This window comes from Antechinus flavipes, chromosome 2 (genome assembly GCF_016432865.1).
Source record: "Antechinus flavipes isolate AdamAnt ecotype Samford, QLD, Australia chromosome 2, AdamAnt_v2, whole genome shotgun sequence".
Lineage (NCBI taxonomy): Eukaryota > Metazoa > Chordata > Mammalia > Dasyuromorphia > Dasyuridae > Antechinus > Antechinus flavipes.
This window is the reverse complement of record NC_067399.1, coordinates 89,401,546-89,425,338: the sequence shown is the minus strand read 5'-3', so window position 1 is coordinate 89,425,338 and position 23,793 is coordinate 89,401,546. Positions and strand designations below refer to the sequence as shown.

General features: G+C 34.4%; 1 protein-coding gene across 2 annotated transcripts in view; it reads right to left on the bottom strand.

Moving 5' to 3' along the window:
• The window catches only part of CAMKMT (calmodulin-lysine N-methyltransferase), a 525,230-nt gene that overhangs the window by 486,763 nt on the left and 14,674 nt on the right, over positions 1 to 23,793 (bottom strand). For both annotated transcript variants that reach the window (XM_051975194.1, XM_051975195.1), the window contains exon 2: positions 16,724 to 16,896. In XM_051975194.1, the coding sequence (XP_051831154.1) occupies positions 16,724 to 16,896 (173 nt within the window). The remainder of the gene's footprint in view (positions 1 to 16,723; positions 16,897 to 23,793) is intronic.

Below are 23,793 nucleotides of genomic sequence, written 5' to 3'. Positions count from 1 at the left end.
GCATGGGAAAAAAGGGAAAAAAATTATGAACTCAAGATTTTGCAAGAGTGAATGTCAAAAATTATCTACATATATATTTTGAAAATAAAAGGCTTTAAGACTTAAAAAAAATTCAAGAGAAAAAAAAGCTGGGATCTAAAGTATAAAAACTAATAGTTAAATGGCAGGAACTGAAAATTATTTGAAGAAAGTCTGAAGGTAGATTGAAGATGAAGGGGAGGGAAAAAAAAACCTGCAGCTTCAAAATACTGTGAATTAAAAGGCAGGAGTAAAAGGAAATAGGTAATGAGAGATGGCCCTAAAGTAAGAAAGTCCTGAATTCAAGTCCCACATATTGGCTATGTGAACTTGGACAAATCAACTTCTCAGCTGCCCAGCCTCCACTGACAGAGAAGTTCTCCTCATCAATGAAGCCAAAGAAATGAACTGAGAAAAAGAAAAAAGAAAATGTATGGTACCTAAAGATACTGTAGCTATAAAGGTAGGGGTTATAAATAAAAACAGGGGAAAAGGAGAGGAAATATATGCCAAAGAAGGCTACAGAATGATTATAGAAGAAAAAAACTGAAAAGTTCTAGTCTAACTTTATCTCACTAAATTTGATCTTGAACTCTTTATAAATGCATTTTAAAAAATTCTTTAAAGAAAGATTTTTTTAATCAGTCTTGGGCAATCTCTAATAGTTACTTAGAGGGAGCTGAAGGCAAGATGATCTAGAAGGAATTGAACTAAATTTGAAATGAAAAGATCTGAATTCAAATCCCAGCTCTGTTACATTACAGATGTCGGGAAGTGATTTCATGTGTTGGCATCTGTAGCTGAAGGGCCTTTATTAAAGAGTTTCCAAGGACATTTTTAGGTCCTTCCATATTCACAATCCCATGATAAGTGGTTGTCATATAGGAACATGGAAGAACAATATATTCCAAAGCTTATGACTCATATGTCTACTCCCTCTATGAAGAGAAATTGAAGTTCTTCTGCTTTCAAGAGTTGCTGTGACTTAAAAGAATGCATTACCTTGCTGTCAATGGCATAATTAGAACAAACTTAACTCAGCTGTTCATCACTTGAATCACAATGAAAGCCCATCTAGTTTGATAGAATCCACTAAACCTTGTCATGGATCACCTCTAGTCAACAATGAAGGTTTAGGGTAGAAAAAATAATACAGAAACTTTTAAACCTACTACCACAAAAGTCTAAGGTTTTTAAGCAAAGCCAACCAAACAATGCTTATCTAGATATAGAATATAATTTCATATGCACAAAATTACAACTACATGAAAATCTATCTAAATAGATAATTCTTTCCATTTTCTACATAGAAGTAGCAGATATTTTAATGGCACCACATTCCTATCTAAAAATCTTAAGAAGGAGAAGATAAGGGGGAGAACAAAAACATTTACTAACATTCATTCTTCTACTACTAGAACAATTACTAAATGACTACTACCACAACTACTAAATGCTACCAATGATGCTTATACTACTACAAAAGAAAACCAGACCATCCCCCTGCAAAAAATGCAAGAAAAAGAAAGTTTAAAAAGTACACTTCAATCTGCATTCAGATGCTTATCAGTTCTTTCTCTGGTAGTAGACAGCATTCTTCAGCATAAATCTTTCAGAATTGTTTTGAATTACTGTATTGCTCAGAATAGCTAAGTCATTCACAAATGATCATTGTACAACTACTACAATAATTACTACTAGATTTTTATATATCTAGGGACAAAATTCTCACTTTCTGATTTAAGAATTGTACCTATGATAGGTTACAGTTGTATAATCTGCATGTCATCAAATTGACTTTATACACAATCCCACTCTATCACTATCTGTGTTACCTGAAAATCCACAAGTCATATGCCATGATTTATGCACACCCTACAACTAAAGAATGTGGCCTTTGGGGGGTTATTTTTTCCTCTAGAGAAGCTAGTTGTAATTTTGCTGTAGTGGGCTTTTTGTATTAAAAAGATGAATCATAGTCAAAGACAATGTCACTCTTGACTTCTTGCCCAATCGACACTCCCAGGACAAGCAGAAAGTCAAGAGTGCCAGCCTTTTAATTCAGTAGTCGTCATAGCAACAGAAGTCCTACACAAAGAATGGAGGACAGTTCAGGCCTCTCCGCTTTTTATGTACCTAAGACATGTATACATTTATGAATGAATAACACAAGCACTTCCACAGTACCCAATACAATAGAGGTACTTTAAAGCAGCCTTAACATGCAAATTTCCACTACATTAAAATGAAATGTAGGTTTTAGGAGGAAAAAATAATCCCAGGATTTAGCTATAAGTAGCCTCCTTAAAAGACTAAGAAGTAGTCTGGAAAGAGCAGAAGAAATAACTTCAAAAAAATTTTTTTGTAAAAACATCTCTAATGATAGATGAGCTAAAAGCAGCTTTCTCTACATGTAGCCTTGAGATGATAAAAGAGGTTCTTAAAGATTAATGGTAAAGTACCAAAAAGTCAGTTAAGTTTTGCTAGTAAAGAACTTTAAAGGTCACTCATAAATCAATCTTCTCATTCTAGATTTTTAAATTCTTGCTACTTACTTTGGAATTGTTCATTATGTTCATGTACACAGCAAAGATAGGATATGTCCTGGGATACTTGCAAACCTACTTTTTAAGTTCCCTAACATCTTTCTTTGACTTTGTCTGTCTCTCTTTTATTTTCTTCTCTCCTCATTATTTTCTTATCTCATCCATTTCCTATTTTCAAATATCACACAGCTAACTCTCAGGATCTATGTATGTATAGTACTAATACTATGATTTTGCCTAATCCTATCTTTTTTAACTCTAATTCACCAGAAGTCATGGCATCACCTCTCCAAAGTCATGGTTCCTCCCAAAGAATGAAAGACAAACAACAATAATAGAAGAGCTCTAGTGGTTGTCTATTCAACTCTATATTGTATAAACAACACACATTCTTCAACAACTAAGTTTTTAATAGAGAAGATAGGCCAAATTCTTTTGAAAAAGAATCATAGAACTTTAAAGTGAGGCAGGATTTCACCAACCATCTGAAAGGCACACCTATAACCAAACCACACTTGAAAGGCAATCCACAACACTCTATCCAACAAATAGTCATCCAGCTTCTGCTTGAGGACTTCCATTAAGGATACTAGCTCCTAAAGTCACCAATTCCACTTTTAGAAGGCTCTAATTGTTAGGATATTTTTTATATTAAGCCTAAATTTTCCTCTTTGCAGAATTCCACACATTGCTACCAGTTCTTCCCTCGAGATAAAAAAGAACAAATCTAATTGTTCTTCCATGTGACAGCTCTTCAAATACTTGAATCCTCCAAGTCTACTCCTCCCCTTGCTAAATATCTAAGTAACTTTCTTAGTTTTTTTCAAACCTCAGCCCAAGTGTCTCCTTTCATATACAGCCTTTATTTAGGAAAAGAGAGAAAGAAAAAGATGGAGAATGAGGGAGAGAAATGAGGAGAAGAGAAGAGAAGAAAGACATGAAGGAAGAAAAAGAGTGGAGAGAGAGAGAAGAAAAGGGGAAAGAGGTAGGAGGAAGGCAAGGGAGAAAGAGACTCACAGAGAGAGTGAAATACATGTACATATCAATTCCTTTATCTAGATTTTTAAGCTCTTCCAAAAGATACTGTTTCCCTGTATCTATACATCCAAAGCACTTTGCACACTGCCTGGCATGATCTTTATATAATACAGACTCAAAGTCCTTCACTATCCGGTTGTCTTCCTCTGAATGCTCCCCAACTTAATGATATCTTTCTTAAACTATGGTGCCCAGAACTTGTAATGGGCTGAGGCTTGAGTTGATGCACTGAGGTCCCAAGCACATGAGGCTAAATAGTAATTGGACCATACTCTATTAATAGATAAGCTTGGAGAGAGAATGGCCCCCACCCACTCTTTGTGCAAGTCCTGATGTGTTGTATAGGAAATGACGATTTTGGTGGGTGGAGGCAGGGGAGTGGAAAAGGAAGGGGAGGAGAGACTTTTGGGACGGCCATTGCCACAACCTTTCTGTTTGTTTTCTCTGCCATCATGCCCCAAGTGTTTTTTGCCTTGGGCCCTGGGGCTGGGCCCCTCATCCCGTTTCCCTGAATCTGTCTGCATTCTGAGGCCCAATGGAAGCCTCTGTTGCATTTTGGACATGGGGTTTGGGGTCTTGTTCTCCCATCTTGTTTTCCCATTCTATCTCTATACCAACATTGAGCTTTCAGATGCCCTACTTTTCCACACTGAAAGCATCTACGAGTCTCTCTGGAAGTCCCTAGAACTGAACACAATAACTCCATATTTTGTTTTGACAAAGGCAGCGTTCCCTCCATATTCCTGGAAGTTCTGCTTCGGTAGAAATAGCTCAAGTTTGCATTAGCTTTTGTGAAAGACACATCATATTACAGACTTAAAATGAGTGTGCAATCCTCTAAAATCCCCAGACCTTTTTCATGTAAACTGTTGCCTGACCTTGCCTTCCCTAATATGTCAATTTTTTAAACCAATTATAAAATTTTTTAGAAATATGCATATGCATTTAGACTACTGAATTTTATCTTGTAGTACTGAGCTCAATCCTCTAACTCAGTAATTTACAAAGTGAGGTCCATGAGAAAAATCTACAAAAATACATTTTGTGGAACCAATCAATCAAAGGATGTTCTCCATACTCTTGCTTACCACAAAAGCCACTCTGAGGAGCAGGTCTTAAATGTGATCCCATCAAAGAGATAAAAAATGAAATAAAAAACTGAGAGAAAACAATTGGAAGTAGAATAAATGACTTAGAAGAGCAAATGGTAGATGTTAGTCAGAAAGTGAACTCCTTGAAAACAAGACTATATCAAGCAGAAATCAATGGCTCCATGATACAGCAAGAAATATTAGAACAAAATAAAAAGATAGGAAAACCTGAAGAAAATATATGATAGCTGATGACAAAAACAATTGATTTGGAAAACTTCAAGAGAGAATACAAAAATTATTGGGTTCTCTGAAAACATTGTTTTGGTAAGAAGCTTAGATATTATATATCAAGAATTCAAAAATTAGAACTTCCAGATTTATCAGAACCAGAAGTTAGAATAAATATAGAAAGAATCTATGGGTCACCTCCTCCAATAAATCCCCAAATAAAAACTCCCAGGCATGTCATACTCAAAATTCAGGAACCCCATCTCAAAAAGAAAATATTGCAAGAATCCAGAAAGAAGCAGTTCAAGTACCAAGAAGTTATTTGGGATCACACAAGACTTTGTTACTGGATGGACTACCCTACAAAACTTGGTATAATCCTATATAGGGGGAAAAGGGTCATTTAACAGAAGATTGTGAAGAATTTTTGATAGATCAGAACTAAGTAATAAGTTTAGAATACAAGCATAGGAGTTCAGAGAAATCTAGAAAAAATTTGTAAATTCACTGGGAACAACTGAAAGGAGATGTATGATATACAATGCTAGCATTTTAATGGGGCAAACAGGAAGGAAGAAACTTGTAAGTAACCCTTTAGAAGAACCTTAAAGTCTTCAGAGAATATTAGAGTGAAGAAAGAAGGTGAATTTTTTCTAGTCTTAGGGTATGAAGAGTTTTAAGACCAAAGGAGGGGAAAAAAAATTCAATAGAAAGGAGGAAGGGTAAGGCTTTTTCTTTTTCATAAATGGGGTAGATGAAAAGTATATGGATAATGGGCAAATAGGCAAAAGAGACTGAACATAGACATATAAAGTTTTATGGAGAAGTATATCAAATTCTAAGGGTAATACTGAAAACAGAGAGCAGGTCATTAAGAGTGGAGGTAAATGCTAGAAAGATAAAAGTCACAGGAGAAACAAATTTCCTGTTTCTGAAGTGGGAATTAAAAAGCCTCTTAGACAGCTGAGAAATGGTTGAAGTAATAATGATGTGTGAATGTAATGGGACTCTAATCCACCATAGGAAATGATGAAAAATGATTTCATAGAATCCTATGTAGTATGAACTGATAAAAGTGAAATAAACAGAACCAGAATAATTTAAAATAATACAACAAAAAATATAAAGAGAAACAACTTTGAAACTAATGAAGGCAATCAAATAACTAAGTCTCCCAAAAACCTGGAAATACTCTAGAGATGTGATCCTTTTTCAGACAGTCAGGATAAATACAAGATGGAAAAAGAGAACATGGCCACTGTGTGGATTAATTTTGATTGTGTTAAACTCTTCATTCCCTGCCCCTTTGTGTTTTAGTTGAGAGGAAGAAAAGGAAGTTAATGGAAGGTAAAGTTATTAAAAATGTAATGATGATGATGTCTGAAAGGACCATTGTAATACTTTAAATTAACACAAGAAAAGTCCAACTATTCAACTAATAACATGACAAGCAGAACTGCTTTGAAATATAAGAATTACATATTTAAAGCAAATGACATAAATAGAATTCATAGTTTTATTTGCAGTCTTTTAGGGAGCATGCTTTGATTTATGTATGAAAATTCTCTTTTGTTTAATATTAGCAATAAATAAATATAATTATAAAATATGATCCTATCATCCTCTTTACCAAGGAGTCTGACCTGGTGAAGTAATTTGGGAAAAGGGGGTGTATGCCAGGTTTGGCAGGAAATTTTCAACATAGGTTGTAAGCAAAAACATAGCACAACAGGGGACAGGCCAGCAGTACCTCCTATCCTGCTCAAACTTCAACTACTCTTCCTTCCCTGTCACCTCAGCCAGAGTGGAGGTCCTGATGTCTTCACATCTACTGCTACAAATACCTTACCTCCTAGTTTGGATTAAACTCCATACTCAATCTCCTTACCCAGATATCCATTTAAAATATATAGATATAGATATAGATATAGATACTTTAAAAATATTAAAATAATTTTGTGAGAAAAGGTATTTTACCATTCAAAAACAAATTATTTTAAAATATTGTAAATCTTTATCTCATACTATAATTTCTACTTTTATATGTTTTATAATTTATAAATTAACATAGTTATACATGTATTTTGTAGAGGACCAGAATTCAGAAGGATACATGAAACAAGGTGTTAACTCAGTGGAATTGATGAGATGATGGTTCTTTAGTGTGTGTGTGTATATCACACACACACACTAAAGAACCATCATCTCATCAATTCCACTGAGTTAACACCTTGTTATATATATATATATATATACACACACATACATACATACATACACACACACACACACACACATACACTTAGTACTTAGTATGGTGATATTCAGTATGCTATAATAATGTAATTATAATAGGGTATATAAGGGTTGAGAGGACTGGAAATGAGACATTCCATTTTTGACCAGCCTCTTGGTGGCTCTCCTACCTTCATCACTTCTCCACTAAGACCAAGGACTCAGGCTGATCCCAAGGACCTCCAGAAAGCTATCCTGAACATTACAGTATATCATTTATAAATAAATATACATATTTTAAGAGTGTGTCCTCCATGGCTCTTTTCAAAAATGAGGTGATTCAGGTCAATTCTAATAGACTTGAGAGCCCTCTGTATCCAGAGAGAGGCCTATGGAGACTTAATGTGGATCACAACATAGTATGCTCACCTTTTTTGTTTGTTGTTTGCTTGCTTTTTTTTTCCTTTTTGATATGGCTTTTTATGTGTGGCATATTAAATATGGAAATATGCATAGAAGAATTGCATATGTTTTAACATATATTGGATTACTTGTTTATAGAGGTTGGAGGAGTGTTGGAGTTCTTGTTCTTCTTTAAAATATATGATAAGATGGTTCTCTCTGGGTGAAAATGCAGGTTTCTCGGGGAGGAGGTTTTCTGGAGGCAGCCTTAGTATCAGTCCAGATCAATAATTACCCCAAATGCAGCCAGCTGGTAAAAATACAAATGTTTATTTCTCTTTCCAAGTCTTGTCTCTTTCCTTGGGCCCAGATAGCTAGATTCTTAGAAGCCTATCTTTCTGCTCAGTTCTGAGAGCTCCTGCAGCTTTGTTCTTTGCCTCTGCTCCCTTCAGCCTCCAGCCAGCACAAAAATGAATCTGTCTCTCTTGCCTTCCAAAGTAATTCTCTCCTGGCTCTAATTCAACTCTGACTCATGGCTTCTTCTGACTTGACACTCACCTCTCCATGTAATTTGGCTGAATTCTCCCCATTGGGCCTCTGCTTTCTTCTTATATACCAGAGAGAGGGATTATGGGTTTTCTCCCATAGTGCTCTCTGGCCCTAAGAGCTTCAAGGGAGGTGAGAATTCACAAAGTTACAAAGTTTACTTTGTGAATCTCCCATACTTGTGAATTCCAATGAGTAAAGGTGTAAACACAAGCATTGTATTTATTAGTTCTACTTAGTATCTTGTTTCAGGTTCTGCCCCAAAACATCAACTCTAATGAATTAGCAGTTTGTAAAGTTCCAACAGAGGAGGGGAGGAATTGGGGGGAAGAGAGGGAGGAAAACTTGGAACAAGATTAAAAAAACAGAAGACGACAATGTGGAAAATAAGAAAAATGACAGATCTGGGGAACAGATCAAGAAGATAAAATATAAGAATAATTGTGCTACCTCAAAGTTGAGATCAAAAAAAGAACTTTGATACAAAATGCAAGAAACAATCCATGAAAATTTTCCTGGAGTAATGTAACATGAGGTGAAAGTAGAAATAGAAAAAAAAAAATTCACCAATCACCACCTCAACAAGATCCTTTGTGGAAAACACCCAAGAATATTATTGCCAAATTTTGAAACTTCCAGATCAAAGAGAAAATTTTGCAACAAGAAAAAATCATCAAGGGTTACTAGGTGATACCTTACTATCTCTTTACTTATTTGAAGAGTTAACTCTTATTAGACATTTTTGTTCTGACACTTCCAGTGCAAAATGATCATGGATTGGGAGGCTCTGCAGAGTTTTACAGTTTGATGCATTCAACAGAATGTCACCCACAAAAAACAAACAAACCAAAAAACAAAAAACCCACCATCTGGTACACCCTTTTCCCCCATCCCCCCATCTATAAGGGAACCCTTCTTAAAGCTGGCTTCTTTGCTTGATCTCCTTCACAATAAGGATCAACACTTCTGGCTAACATGTTTCCCAGAATAAAGTTATCTCTATTGTTCTGATTTTCCAGGAATCTTATGTGGTTTTGAAACATGAGGAAATCTTTGATGGCACTGTTTTATTCTAAGGAATCAAATGCTTTGTTGAGTCAACTAATAGTAAATATAGTAAGATCTTGTATTCACAAATATTATCTCATTTAATCTTCACAATAGTCCTGAGAAATACTTGTTAACTACCTTTGGTATAATGAAATATCCTTTGTACATAACTGCCTCCTAATTCATCAAAGATTTGATTAATCTTATATAAAATTATATAGGTAAAAAGATGTCATTATTGATGTTCTCTTTATTATTCTCTTTTTTAGTAATAAGGCCAATTTTCTCCATCCCTTTGTGAGGGATGTAGAAGACCCTTACCCAAAATGACTACTCAGAGATCCCTCAGTAGAAGGCAGAAAAGTTGTTTATTGAAAAACCTCCGGAGGATGAGCCGTCCCATCGCAAGATAAGCTCGCGGTAGGAGGGCTAAAGAAGTAGTAAAGATACATAGCTTTTATACAAGAAATTACATCACAAGTAAGAGAGCATTGAGAAGGGGAGGGGGAGGCATCTCATTGGTTGTTGCTAGTTGGGGAGATTGGAATGGAAGGTTTCTGTTTCCTGAAATCTCCTGATTTCTGGGAAACAAAGTCAGGCCTTCAGGCTTAATCAAGCAGACAGTGGTCCAGCTAATAGACTAAATATTGATAAATGTCAAATACCAATAAATGTCATCAGTTCAGGTTAAGTAAATATGTTTCTAGCTGGCCAAGGCTCAAGTAGATATGAGCCTGCACATATACAGGTCATAGGGGAAACACAGAAATAATAAAATACAGAAAAAGAATTCATACATTCCTGTAAGTTCTTCACCTTTTCTATTCCCCACACCTTTGATACCCTGAAAAGATACTCTAAATATCTTCATAGTTGTGTCACTCCCATTTGGGCTTCCTCTTTATAGGTAGATCCTACTCCCAGTTCCATCTAGGGAATTTATCCTATCTCTATTCTTTTCAGTACAATCTCTATCTTGCCTATAATTTGGAGAAGGAAGGTCTCCTGTCTTTGATGGTGAAAAGAATTTGATACAAAGCCCTCCATCTTTCTTCTACTGGCTTGTCTTTCCAGCCTTACCCTTAAATATTTCATTGGATAACTGCTTGATTCTTATGCCTCAAAATCCTTCTTATAACTCAGGGTTCCAAAGGGCAGGGTTCAAGCTCTGGTAGGTTATACTATGCTGAACAGGCTTTTGAATATAGTAACAATATGGTACACAAAACAGTCTAAGTCTTCTTTCCAAGAATCAGCTCAGCTAAGAATAGAAAAGCTCTTTTCCAAGAGACTGGCCAATTATTAAGGCCATGGCAACCCAATTCAGTCTTGCACATCCCCCTTTTACTTCTGAACTGAAGGTGACAAAGTAGCAGAATATTTAGTTTGTCTATAAATGTTAACTTAAATATCGACATGGTAAATGTAAGATCTTTGTGACCAACAAATGGACATACCACTAGAAGAACTGAAATCACAGCAATCTTGATTTTTTTTTAACCATAAACAAAAATGAAAAACAGAAGTTGCACAGTTTCTCCTTTGGGGGTGGGGGGGCAACTAAAGGAACTAGTAGAGTTGATTTAATGGTTCACCTAAAGGGAACAAAAAAAAAATATCATTTCATAGACCATTTGCCCATTTCATATATTGTAGTGATCATAATAAGTATGTACAAAAAAATACTATGAAAATAATTACAACTTATGTACCAACATCTGTTACAAGAAATGAAGAAGTGAAGAAATTACCTTAATAAATGAATGAAAAAGATTTATTAAGCACTTATTATGTGCCACATATTCTGCTAAGCACTACAGACACAATGTGAGAAATATTACAGTCACTGCTTTCAAGAAACTCATATTCTAGTAGGAGGAAACCACAGATAGAGATTTCAACTGCAAGTCAGATGGAAAGGCCCAGTGATCTTCACAGTGCCGTGGCAAAACAGATGGCAATGTTTCTTATTTACATTACTAAAATCATATCAGTTTCTGATATTTAATTATCTGATGGTGCCAAGGACGTGGTGTTAAGACTTTTCTTTTCAGGATTTTCCAAGTAGCTGTGGCTATTAAGGAGATTGGAGACCATAGCATCTGAAGTGGAAAACTGCCAGACTGAAAGCAGGGCTGGTAGTCTGCAGGGCAGAGGTTCTTGGGTAATAAGTCCTGAGCTATCTTTGTCAAGGTCTGAGGAGTGGTGCAGACTGTGGAAGTCAAACCACATGGCACAAGCTATCCTTTGCTTCTCTCTGAGGATACCATGCTAAAGAACTTTACTGAGGGAGGGGGGAGGAGAGGGAATCAAACTTGGATCAAATTTCCTTCAATTAATGCAAATTATCAACTGTTATACAACAGAAATCTGGCAGAAGCACACTAAGAGAATAAGTGATTTTTACCTAGAGTCAGTCAGTTTATGTAAAAGCAAAGCATGCAGAGACCCTCCAAAGAAAATCAACATATACTTGAAACTTGGTGGCTCCTTAGTAAGGCAAATATAGGAAAGAATTGTGAAAAAATTAAGAGAAATTGAATCAAGACTAAAGAATGAGAAAAACCTAATATGGGTCACCCAGAAACTTCATGATGACTGTACAGCCTGAATAATTTCTCTTGAGAAGTGAATCAGAAGGGTTGGGTATGCAAAGAAGGAACACTGGGAAACAAATGTGAACTATTTACATTTTTAATTTTCTTCCAGAGTTATATTTACCTTCTGAATCCAATTCTCCCTGTGCAACAGGAGAACTGTTTGGTTCTGCAAATATGTATTATATCTAGGATATACTGCAACATATTTAACATATATAGAACTGCTTGCCATCTTGGGGGGGGGGTGGAAGGAGGGAGGGGAAAAAAACGAAACATAAGTGAGTGCAAGGGATAATGTTGTAAAAAATTACCCTGGCATGGATTCTGTCAATACAAAGTTATTATTAAATAAAATAAAATTTAAAAAAAATTAATTAATTTAAAAAAAAAAGAAGGATTGGGTATGATAAGCACTAAATCACAAAAAATATGAAATTCACTGTTTTGGGGGCAAAAACTATTTAATGACTTATCAGTAATTTCTAAATTCAGTTGTCTATATAAGTTATATATCACTGACATTTTGGAACAAAGAAAAATTAACACAAAGCTAGAGGAATAAAAATAAGATAGAAGAAATGGTGTGCAATTAAAACTATTGTTTAAAATATACTATAGGATAAATAAACCTATTTAAACATGCTATCGATGTCAAAGTACTTCAAAAATTGGAGATTATGCCCTGTGAAATTAGATTTTAAAATATATTTACTATTGTTATTGTGGGATTTTAAAAAAGTTTTTATCTAAAATTTTGAGTTATCCCTCCCTTCTCCCTAAGATGTGTAATAAGATTATACACGTGCAATTATGTAAATTTCTTGATGATAAGCAATCAGGTTATACATGTGCAATTACATAAAACATTTCCACATTAGTTATTTTGTATAAGAATTGAATAGAAGAAAAAAATGAAAGAAAGCAAAAATTAAGTATTTCAGTCTGTATTCAATCGGTATCATTCTTTCTCTGGAGGTGGATAGTATACTTCATCATTAATCCTTTGGGATTGTCTTATATCATTATATTGCTAAGAATAGCTAAGTCATTCATAGTTCTTTATTAAACAATATTGCTATTACTTTGTACAATGTTCTCCTGGTTCTGCTCACCTCACTTTGCATCAGTTCATTTAAGTCTTTCCAGGTTTTTCTGAAATCATCCTGCTTGTTATTTCTTATAGCACAATAATATTCCATTACCAATCATTTATCATGGATTATTCAGCCATTCCCCAATTGGTGAGCATCCTTTTGATTTCTAATTCTGACACCATAAAAAGAGTTGCTATAAATAGTTTTGTACAATTAGGTCCTTTTCCCTTTTTTTGGATGTCTTTGAAATATAGATCTAGCAGTAGTACTGCTGGATCAAAGACTATGCAGCCCTTTGGGCATAGTTCCAAACTGTTCTCCAAAATGGTTGGAACAGTTCACAATACTACCAATGTCATATTATTGTTCCAATTTCCCACCATCACCAATATCCAATCTTTTCCTTTTCTGTCATGTTAGTCATTCTGATAGGCATAAGATGGTGTCTCTGAGTTGTATTAAGTCATATTTCTCTGACCAACAGTGATTTAGAGCATTTTTTTTCATATGACTATAGATAGCTTTGATTTCTTTGTCTGAAAATTGACCATTTTTATCCTTTGACCATTTATCAACTGCAGAATGACTGGTATTTTTATAAATTTGACTCCGTTCTGCATATATTTGAGAAATGAGGCCTTTATTGGAGAATTTTTTCTCCAGTTTTCTACTTTCCTTATAATTTTGCCAATCTTATTGTCTATTCCTTTTTTTTTCATACACTTTACATTTTAGTCGTCGAACAACAAGCTGTTCTATGAATGTTGTCTGAATCCTTCTCTTCTTTTCAGACTGACCTTAGTTACCTACTCTTTCATGAAGCCATGACTGGCTAACTAAGCTAAAAGCATACTTTGTCTACTCAAATTTTGCTTACCTATATACATGTTAAAGTCTTCCCCCACAAGTGGAATGTAAATTTTTGGTAGTTAGAGACCTTGGAATATTTTTTATTTTTAAATAATAATAACATCTATATAGTGCTTTAAGGTCTGCAAAGTCAGTGTATACACACACACACACACACACACACCCTATTTTCCTTCTCAGTCTTAACCTCTGCACTCTTAAACTGATAAAATCTGGAATCAGCTCTTATCTCCTTACCCTCTTGGTTGCTCTCTTGTAGACATGAAGCTGAACTAACCTAAGTGTATCTGTATTTATTTGACCCATAATTCCAGCCTGCAGAGATCTCTCTAGATCTTGACTCTGATCCAAAATGTTAGTCATTCCTCTCAGCTTCATGACACCTGCCACTCCAAGAAGGCTATCCTACCCTCCCATGCCTTCCTTCATTCTGACTGACAAAAATGAACAAGCTTTTGTTTTTGGTTTTTTAATCATAAGCAGTTAGCCTTCGTTAGAGTCAGAAGAACTGTGCCATTGGTTGTGAAATTAACTAATAATGATGGCACCTGGGAAACAAGCATTTATTAAACATTTACTTTGTGTGAGAGACTATGAAAAGAGCTAAAGAAATGAAGAAAAGCAAAAACCAGTCCTTGCCCTAAGGAGCCCATACTCTAATGGGACTGACAATACGCAAACAGGGATTTATATACAAAATGAATAGAGTACTTGGAGGAAATCTCACAGGGAAAGAACAAGCAATACTAATACCACTAATGAATTTGTTTAGAAGGCCACAGTTCTCAAAATATTTTAACATGTCTTATATCATTTGATACTTAATAACTACGAGAGTAACGTTATGAGCATGAGGGAATATTAAAGATTTGTAAGCTACAGTGAAAAGGGTGCTGGCCTTTGAGTTAGGAGGCCTGAATTTAAATGCTAGCTGTCACACTGTGACCTTGGGAAAAGTATTTAAATACTGTGAGATTCAGTTTTCATATCTGCAAAATGGGGCTGATAAACTATGCACTACCTACCCCTCACAACTACTGAAGGAAAAGCATTTTTCAAACTTTAACCTGTGTTATAAATATGAGTCACTACCATCATGCCATAAATTTTTGCCTTTTTATTGGATTAGGAAACTGAAGCTCAGCAAAATTAAGTGACTTAGTCACTGCACATAATTAGCAATTGTCTTCTGATTCTTAGTCCAGTTTTCTGGAATTCACAACAACACTCAAAAAGCAAAGGTTATCCTGGCAGAATTCCAAAGCACAGCCTTCCAAAATGTACAATGTTTATATCATATAATAAAGAATTTTATTCATTCAAAAATATTCATAGAGTACCTAGTTAGGTAAGGTACTAAAGACTAGAAATTACCAGGAATTCTTTTGTTGGAAGGCAGAGTAAAATTATTTAACCTATCCCTCTGCTTCCCAGAATCATTACACTTAAATTATCTCAAATAGATTCATAAGAATTTTAAAGTACATTCCTGGGATGGAGAGTCCACATCCATTACAGAGGTAGCATTAAATCAGGAAAACTACCTAAATTCAAATCCAGGCCCCAAAAATCATGACCTGTGTGATTATGACTCCAACTCTTAACCCTTCTGAGCTTCAGGTTCTTCATCTATTAAAGAATAATATTTGTGCCCCTTCAGAGGGTTGTTATGAGAAAAGTACTCTACCATAATGATGTGAAGTTATTATTATTACTGTCCTCCCTAAATAACCTTTTTTGAGAATTTTAAATTCTTCTTGCTAAGGTTTGTGTTTTTTCTCTCATTCTTTCCTCAATTGGTATAGAAGATAAGTGATCAGCAATGTCTGTTGCAAAAATCTGTCTTATTCTTGAACCATTATTAGTTGCCCTTATCCTTTCCTTTTTTTTTTTTTTTTTCCTTTTTGGTAACATTTTCTCAGAGATACGATTTTCCAGTACAATCATTTTTCTTCCTATTGTAAAAACTCACTTCAAGTAGATCACACAAAGCTCTGATCAGTGCTAAGCATTATGGAAGTCTCTAAATTTTGATTTTCTCTTTGTAGTCTTCAATAACACAAGGAAATCACAAAAATAGATCCCAAATATTCTTCTCTATTTGCCCAAGCAAACCAAACCCTAAAAATGTATTTAGTGCAACAGCCTTATAAAGCTTAGCTTTTTTCTTTTGAATTAAAATATATCACAAAATACATATTATGAATAGATATCCTTTGTTAAGGTAATTTTTTCCTTCTTAAAAACTCATCATCACCTTATTTTATCTTCATTCAGTCATATTTTCCACATAAAACGTGATCTTTCCCCTTCACAAAGCTCCTGTAAAACTGCTCCTCCTTCCCTTTCAAAATGTATGCTCTTGTCAGAACACAAAATTAAACACCTTCAGTAGCATTATACAGTACAGCTGTGTCAGAAAATTAACCAAGTAAAATAGACATCTTGTTACTGCAGTTAACTGTTCCCTTCTCTGTTTTCATAATCATTTTAAAAGGCATTACTGTCTCTACTGTTTCATATAATATCAATGTTTTCAGCTGAATTTTCTCTCTCTATTCTTAAGGCTCTACTCTGGAGATGAAAAAATGTCAAAGGGGGGAAAAAACCTGATTTTCATGTAACTAGTATTTGGAAAATAGTAGAATTCAGAAAAATCTTGTTTTTACCTTCAGCCTTTTTTGCATCAAGAATTTCACTGTGTTACAATCAAAAGCTATAAGGAAAAGATTAAATGAACCTTTTGATTTGTAACCCATTCATTCTTCAAATATCCCTGAGTTATTTTAGATTTTTTTCTTTGACTACAAACACAGCAAGACTCAATGAAATCAGCAGGACTTTCTGAGTAGCAGAATGTCCTGTAAAACCAAAGCACTGATTCAGATTGCTTGTTAGCTCTAACTATGCATGGACATTATGATAACTATGCAAGGAGAGTCTAATAAAGTTGTTAATAAAAATGATTTGTAAAAAGAAATGTTGATCAGAATCATAATTACCTTAAAGAAATACTGTATTCAGGATAAAACACACTTGTATACTTAACCCAGGTATCAGCCTCATCTTCTGTTTTCCTCTTTTTTATTTCTGTTACTGAAAACAGTTTAAAGGATTCAAATCTTCTTACAGATATTTGTCGTAGATTATCATCCAAGTGTTTCTGCTTCAGAACCTTTAAGATAAAAAATAAACAAGGTGTTCAAAGTAAATAAACCCATCTTCTAGACAATACAATAGAGATGCATCGTGGGAAAAAAAAAAACTAAGACAATCATAATAGGTACTTAACAAATGCTCTGATTGATAGATTATAATTATATCACTGATTATAACTAATTATTTTAATGAAATTTCAATATTGGATGAATGGTATATTTCATAGACATCTCAAATTCCATGTATTTAAAAGGGAATTCATTAGCTCCACAATGGATTTCTCTTCTGAATTCTCTATTTCTGTAGAGGGCCCCAACATCCTTCCAGTTTCCCAGACTCTTCATTATCTTATACCCCATAACTCCAATCAGTTGTCAAACCTTGCCATTTCATTTTTTTCTAACATCTCTCATACATCAACTTCTTTCAACTCACATGGTCCCCACCTGGTTCCAGAACCTTATTTCCTCTCACCTGGAGTCCTGTGATGACTTAATAGGGATTCCTACCTCAAGACACTCCTTTCTATGAGCCACACTAAACAGCCGCCCAAGTGGTTTTCCTTAAGCACAGGTCTGACCACAAAACATACATACTCCCTTACTCAAAAAACCCTAGTAGTTCCCTTTTGCTTCTAAGATGAAATATAAGCCTCTATTTTTTTTTCCTTTATAGATAATTCCTCTAAGTCACACTAATCTTGCTATTCCATCTATACTCTCTCCACTTGGGAGTCTTTGCACTGGTCTTCCCACATGGTTGGGACGTACTGCCTACTCACCTTGCAGAATTCCTTACTTTCTTTTTAAGACAGCTCAAATTCCATTTTCTACATGAATCCTTTCTTAAGTTCCTCCAAGGACTTGGGCTGTTTTAAAACTATTTATATTTACTTTGTATTTTTCGCTACATATATATATTTATGTGTACATGTTGCTTTCCCCAATAGCATCTTGAGAGAAGAAACTGTTTCATTTCTGTATTTTTTGCACCCTACCTGGAAAAAATAAATACTTATTGACTGATTCTATAGAAATAGCATTTATGCTCACATAGTAACCAATTTGGAAATAATAAGTAGATTGGTACTTGGGGCTGGAGAAAAATTAACGTGATAACTCAGATCACTGTCAAGTCATAGGACTTGCATCTGACACTAATGACTCAGTGAATTATAATGGACTTTTGTGATATAATGGTTCAGTTATAAATAGTAAGTAGAAGAGCTACGATTCAGACCCAATTCCTCAGATTCCAAATGTAAATGTTCTCTGAAGAAAAAAGTAAATGAAAGCTTGATACACAATAATTAAAAATTGATAACCTATTTTAGATCATGATCATTTAATAAAAAATCTACAAAAATTAAGAAATATGTAAAAGTGCAAGCCAAACAATGAAAAATCACTTAAAATTTCCCTAATAAATAAAATTTTAAAGTGTAAAAATCAATTATTTTATAGAGGAACATAAAAGTAGACTAATGGGTAGAGTTAAAGACCTAACCTTTGATTTCAGTAGAAGAAGGAAATCCTTCTATAAATACAAGTTAGTATCTTCTCTACAATTTATAGATTTAGAATTTTTTTGCCCTGTGGCAGTCTTGTGAAGCCTATTTTTTTAGGCTTCAAAATAAAATACATAACATTAAAAAGGAAAAGAATTATATAGAAATGAAGGTGTAAATTTGTTTGCCATCCAAGTTCATGGACTCTCTAGAATCTAATCATGTACCCTGCTCCATGGATCCTAGAGTGAGAATCACTGTCTTAGAGAATAGCTCAGAGAATTGAAAACTTTAATGATCTGCCCAAGTCACAAAACTACCATGTATCCGAGGTAGAACTTCCTAGCTTGGAGGCCAACTTTCTGTCTACTACACCATGCTGGATAGATGGTGAAACTGAATCAATGCTATTTTTTTATTCAACTGGACAAAGTTTCATGAAATAAGAATTCTTTAAAAGAAGCTTCTGAATGAATCTATATTAATACCTTTTGTCACTAGGAAAGAGAAAAAGAAGCAAAACACTAAAAATATAAATGTTTTTTTAAATGTTTTTAAAATCACAAAATACTAATAACTAATTTATGAATGACTAATTAAATGAAATTCACTAAATGAAATACATGTCATAAACAGTTCTGTAAGATCATGTTTAATTAAGGTCCAAAAAGAAAATACATGCTAAATTAATATAAAATGGCATTACAAATGACTTTTAAGCTTTAGATTTTTATAAATGACTTGGTACCATGTACACAATTCTATGGTCTAAAAAACCCTTCTTTTCTATAACATAAAAAGGTGACACTGAATATGTTATCTCTAGTCAGTCAAAAGCAAATCATAATAGATCAAGTCAAATTACTACTGGCTCTTATTTTGTCTTAAAGACTCGGTAGCTTTATGGCCTTTTAATAACATTTGTGACTTTGTAAGCTGAAAAGATGATCAAGTCTCACTATATGTGTGTGTGTGTGTGTGTGTGTGTGTGTGTGTGTATACATAGATATATTTGTGTGTGTGTGTGTATATATATATATATATATATATCCTCATTACCTTTTTATTATTAACATGAGACTGTCTTCCTAACGATATAATCACTAAATACTATAATGCAATACTTTGCAAAATTTGTGATTTTGTGCTTACGTATCCTATTCTACCTGTGCTTATTGCCGAGATCCACTGTAGCTGAATATCACTTCGTAGCTCATCTCTTGGACTGATCCTAAGAAAATAGACATGTCTTTGGCCCCATCTCCAATCTCTGTTGAGATGACAAGTTGTACCTTCCACTTACTGGATGAACATTCCCACAATTGGTCATATTCTCACACCCCAGTTGATTGTCATCCAGACTCTATTCCCCATCGCCCATAACCCAATTCCTCATTTCCCTCCAACCTCTTCACTTTCATCCCAAAGCTTCAACCAAACACCGCCCAGCTCTTCCACTGGGTCCTCACTTTTGCAACTTTTCTGGATATGTTCCCTTCTCTCCTCTCATACTGCTACCACTTTGGTATAAGATTTCCCTTATACTTAAAGTATTGCAACAGCCTGCAGGTGGGTCCAGCTTCCTCTCATCCAGCCTCCATTTAACCATTAAAGTGATTTTCCTAAAGGGCAGATCCAATCAAGTCACCCCACCCCCTACTTAATAAACTCCAGTGGATCCTTCTTGCCTCTACAAATGCAAAATGTTGGTTTGGCATTCAAGGCTCTTTATAATCTAGTTCCCTCCTACCTTTCCAGACTTCTTACAATTTAGTCTCCAAAATGTGCTCTTGGATTCAGGAACACAGGCCTCCTGACTTTTCTGAGAACAAGATCCTCCATTTGTCAGCTCAGGGTATTTTTCTCTAGCAGGTTCTCCATTCCTAGAATGCTCTCCCTTTTCCAAAGGTATACCGAAACAATTTCCTAGCTTTTTTAAGTATCAACTAAAATATCTTCTTTTACCAGAAGCCTTCTTTAACTCTTTAATTCTTGATCCCTGTTATTTTCTATTCCTTTGTGGATGTGTGTGTGTGTGTGTGTGTGTGTGTGTGTGTGTATGTATGTGTTTGCATATTGTCTCCTTCACTAGAATGTAAGATCCTTGAGAACAAGAACTGTCTTGTGTCTGTTTGTATCCCCACCTTAGCATACTGCCTGGCACATAGTAGATGCTTAATAAATGTTTACTGATTATTACCTGTCCTATAACCATAATTGCTGGACAAAATTATTGGGCACAATTCCATTCCCATAAAAAATAATCACAGTCAAACTCACAATCAAATGAGTTCATGCCAGAATCTTCAGTGTCTCCAAATTAAGAATTTAGTCTGAGAGCCCTTAGGCACCTCAAGCATTCATTATACCAACCAGCTGCTGGTACAGGGAACAATGGACTGCAGTGCCATATTTATATACTTCTGGTGTTTAAATATTCCACAACCACCTACATAAAGATATAAGGAGTTACATGGAGAAATGGTTCTTTAAAACCTAAGACAAAAATAAATTTAACATAATTTTCTTTCAATGACTATGGATATAATTAGATAATTAACAGAATTATATTCTATTATTAGTAGTACTAATTATATATTAATCCATATGTTAATGTTAATTAATCTTCCAGTGGAATCTTAGAGATTCCAGCATCAGTTCATGTCAGTATCTCCAGGCCTCTCTGAAATCATCCTGCTGATCATTTCCAGTTAATTAATCAAATACCTCATTATGATATAGGAGGTGACCTTGGATTCTCAAAGACTAAGATAGCATTGCATATATACAAACAGATCTAACCAAGCTAAAAAGGTTTTGAGCACAGGCCCAAGTCCACACAACTTTCATCCAAGGATCAGTCTAACTAACTTTGCTTTGGTATATCAAGCAAAAGTTAACCACCAGATAAAAAAATGTTCAGCCTTACTACTCTATAAACTATTCTACTAAGTTACAATTTAAGTCAATGAAACATACCCACATTGATGAAATAATAAATGCTTCCAACAGAAAAATTATTAATCTACTGCAATGGATCTGTTATGAAGCATACCACAAATTATACCTGACCATCCTGTATAACTCTTGCCCTTTCCCCCCATAAGTTTGCCATAGAATTATATCCAGTATAATGCATTCAATCAATTATCCCTTGATCTTGCTATATGGATACTTTCATATTCAATCATATGTATTTGATGATACTCTTCATACCACTTCTATGTAATTTTTTTGTATTATATTTAAGTCGACTTGTACCTACCATGTACCTGTTTATTGTTCTTTCATTGGGCCTCACATTGAGTTCTTTAGAGGCTGTAGGGATCTTGGTCTTAAAGCCATATACCTCATTATTACAGTATTTTTTTTTTAATCTCAATAGTTTTTTACTTTTCCAAAGGAAAATATGTATTTTCCAAATACATATAAAAAAAAGTTTTCAACATTCATTTTTGTAAGCTTTATATTCCAAATTGTTCTCTTCTTCTCTTACCTCCTACTTCCCCAAGAGAACAAACAACCTGTTATATATAGGTTAAACGTGTGCAATCTTTTTCAAATGTATTTCCATATTTGTCATGTTGTACAAGAAAAATCAATTGAAAAGGGAAAAAACATAAGAAAGAAAAAAGCAAAAAAGGTGAAAATACTATGCTTTGATCCACACTGACTTTTTAATGGGTCTTTGCTTTAAGGGAGAGTTTGGGGACAGAGATGGACAGACAGATAGCTTGACAGAGAAGCAGACAACAATATTGGATATCCATTGATAGCATAATCTGGACAATATGCATTCTTAATCCACTTAAAGTTTTTCTTTGGTGGACTGGCAGGCTAAGCTCTTAAAAAAAATTTTTTTTTATGAAAGCATTTTCAAAACATATGCATTGATAATTTTCAACATTCACCCTTGCAAAAACCTTGTGTTCCAAATTTTTCCCTCCCTTCCCTTCACCCTTTCCTATAAACAGCAAATAATCCAATATAAATTAAACATGTGCAATCCTTCTATACATATTTCCATATTTATCATGTTGCACAAGAAAAATCAGATCAAAAAGAAAAAAATGAAAAAGAAAACAAAATGCAAGTAAACAACAACAACAACAAAAGTAAAAATACAATATAGTATTGGGATCCATATTCAATCCCCACAGTCCTCTCTTTGGGTGCAGATGGCTTTCATCACAAGACCATTGAAACTGACCTGAATCATCTCATTGTTGAAAAAAAGCTACATCCATCAGAAGTGATCATTATACAATCTTATTGTTGCCATATACAATGTTCTCTTGGTTCTGCTCATTTCACTTAGCATCAGTTCATGTCAGTATCTCCAGGCCTCTCTGAAATCATCCTGCTGATCATTTCTTACAGAACAATAATATTCCATAACATTTTTATACCATAACTTATTCATCCATTTCCCAACTGATGGATCCACTCAGTTTCCAGTTTCTTTGGGTTAAACTCTTTCAAATAATTATGGGTCTTATTTAGGATGCTCTGCAATTTTCTAAGGTCTTACAGTAGGACCGTGTTATTCAAGAAGAGGAAATTCCGAAGGAACTCATCATCTGTAGGGAATTTTATTTAGATTTTGTGCTAGACATCATCTGTGACAAGAGCAGGAGTCATTGCCCAAAATAAATCTTTTTGTTATTCTTCACCTGAAATTAATGATATAAGCATCACTGAGCAAGTTCGTGGCTTTTTCACCTTTTGAGGAATCTTGTATTCAGGCACAGAAGACCAGTTATTGGAGGATAGCCTTTAAGCTAGTATTTGGTTCTACCAAATCAAATGTGTTAAAGTCAACAAAGGTGATTTTCTATTTTCTACATCTTTCAGTCATTTTATGGTAACGATGAGGATAACTGTGCAATATTGCTTGCAAAATACTGTCTATTCCCCTCCTAATAATTTCATCAAGGATGCCTTTGGTGTGTGTATAGATAATCTTCATTAAAATAATATATCAATTATACTATTAAGTAAGTTTTAAGACAATATTAAAAGGATTAATATGATCAAGGCTAAAACACCTGAAGTATAGCTGAGTATTTTTAAGAATAACTCCTTAAAGGTATTTTGTTTTATTGAACCTGACCTTCATCCTCTACAAAACTCTACTTGAATACCTCATTGTATAGTGAAAAAGCTCTCAGTTCTTCAAAATAATGACAAAAAAGTAAAAATTATGACATATTCTGCTATGAAGAGGACGGCAAATATGGTCCTGACAAAAATAAGGAGTTTGCTATCTAAAGAACAACCTATGAAAAGATTCATTGCCATTAATCTGACTGCTGGATAATGAATTAATTTGCAGAGCCAAAGGAAAATACAAAGAAAAACAAAAAATTATTAATTCTGTCACCTATTTTTGCAGTCACCGTGGTG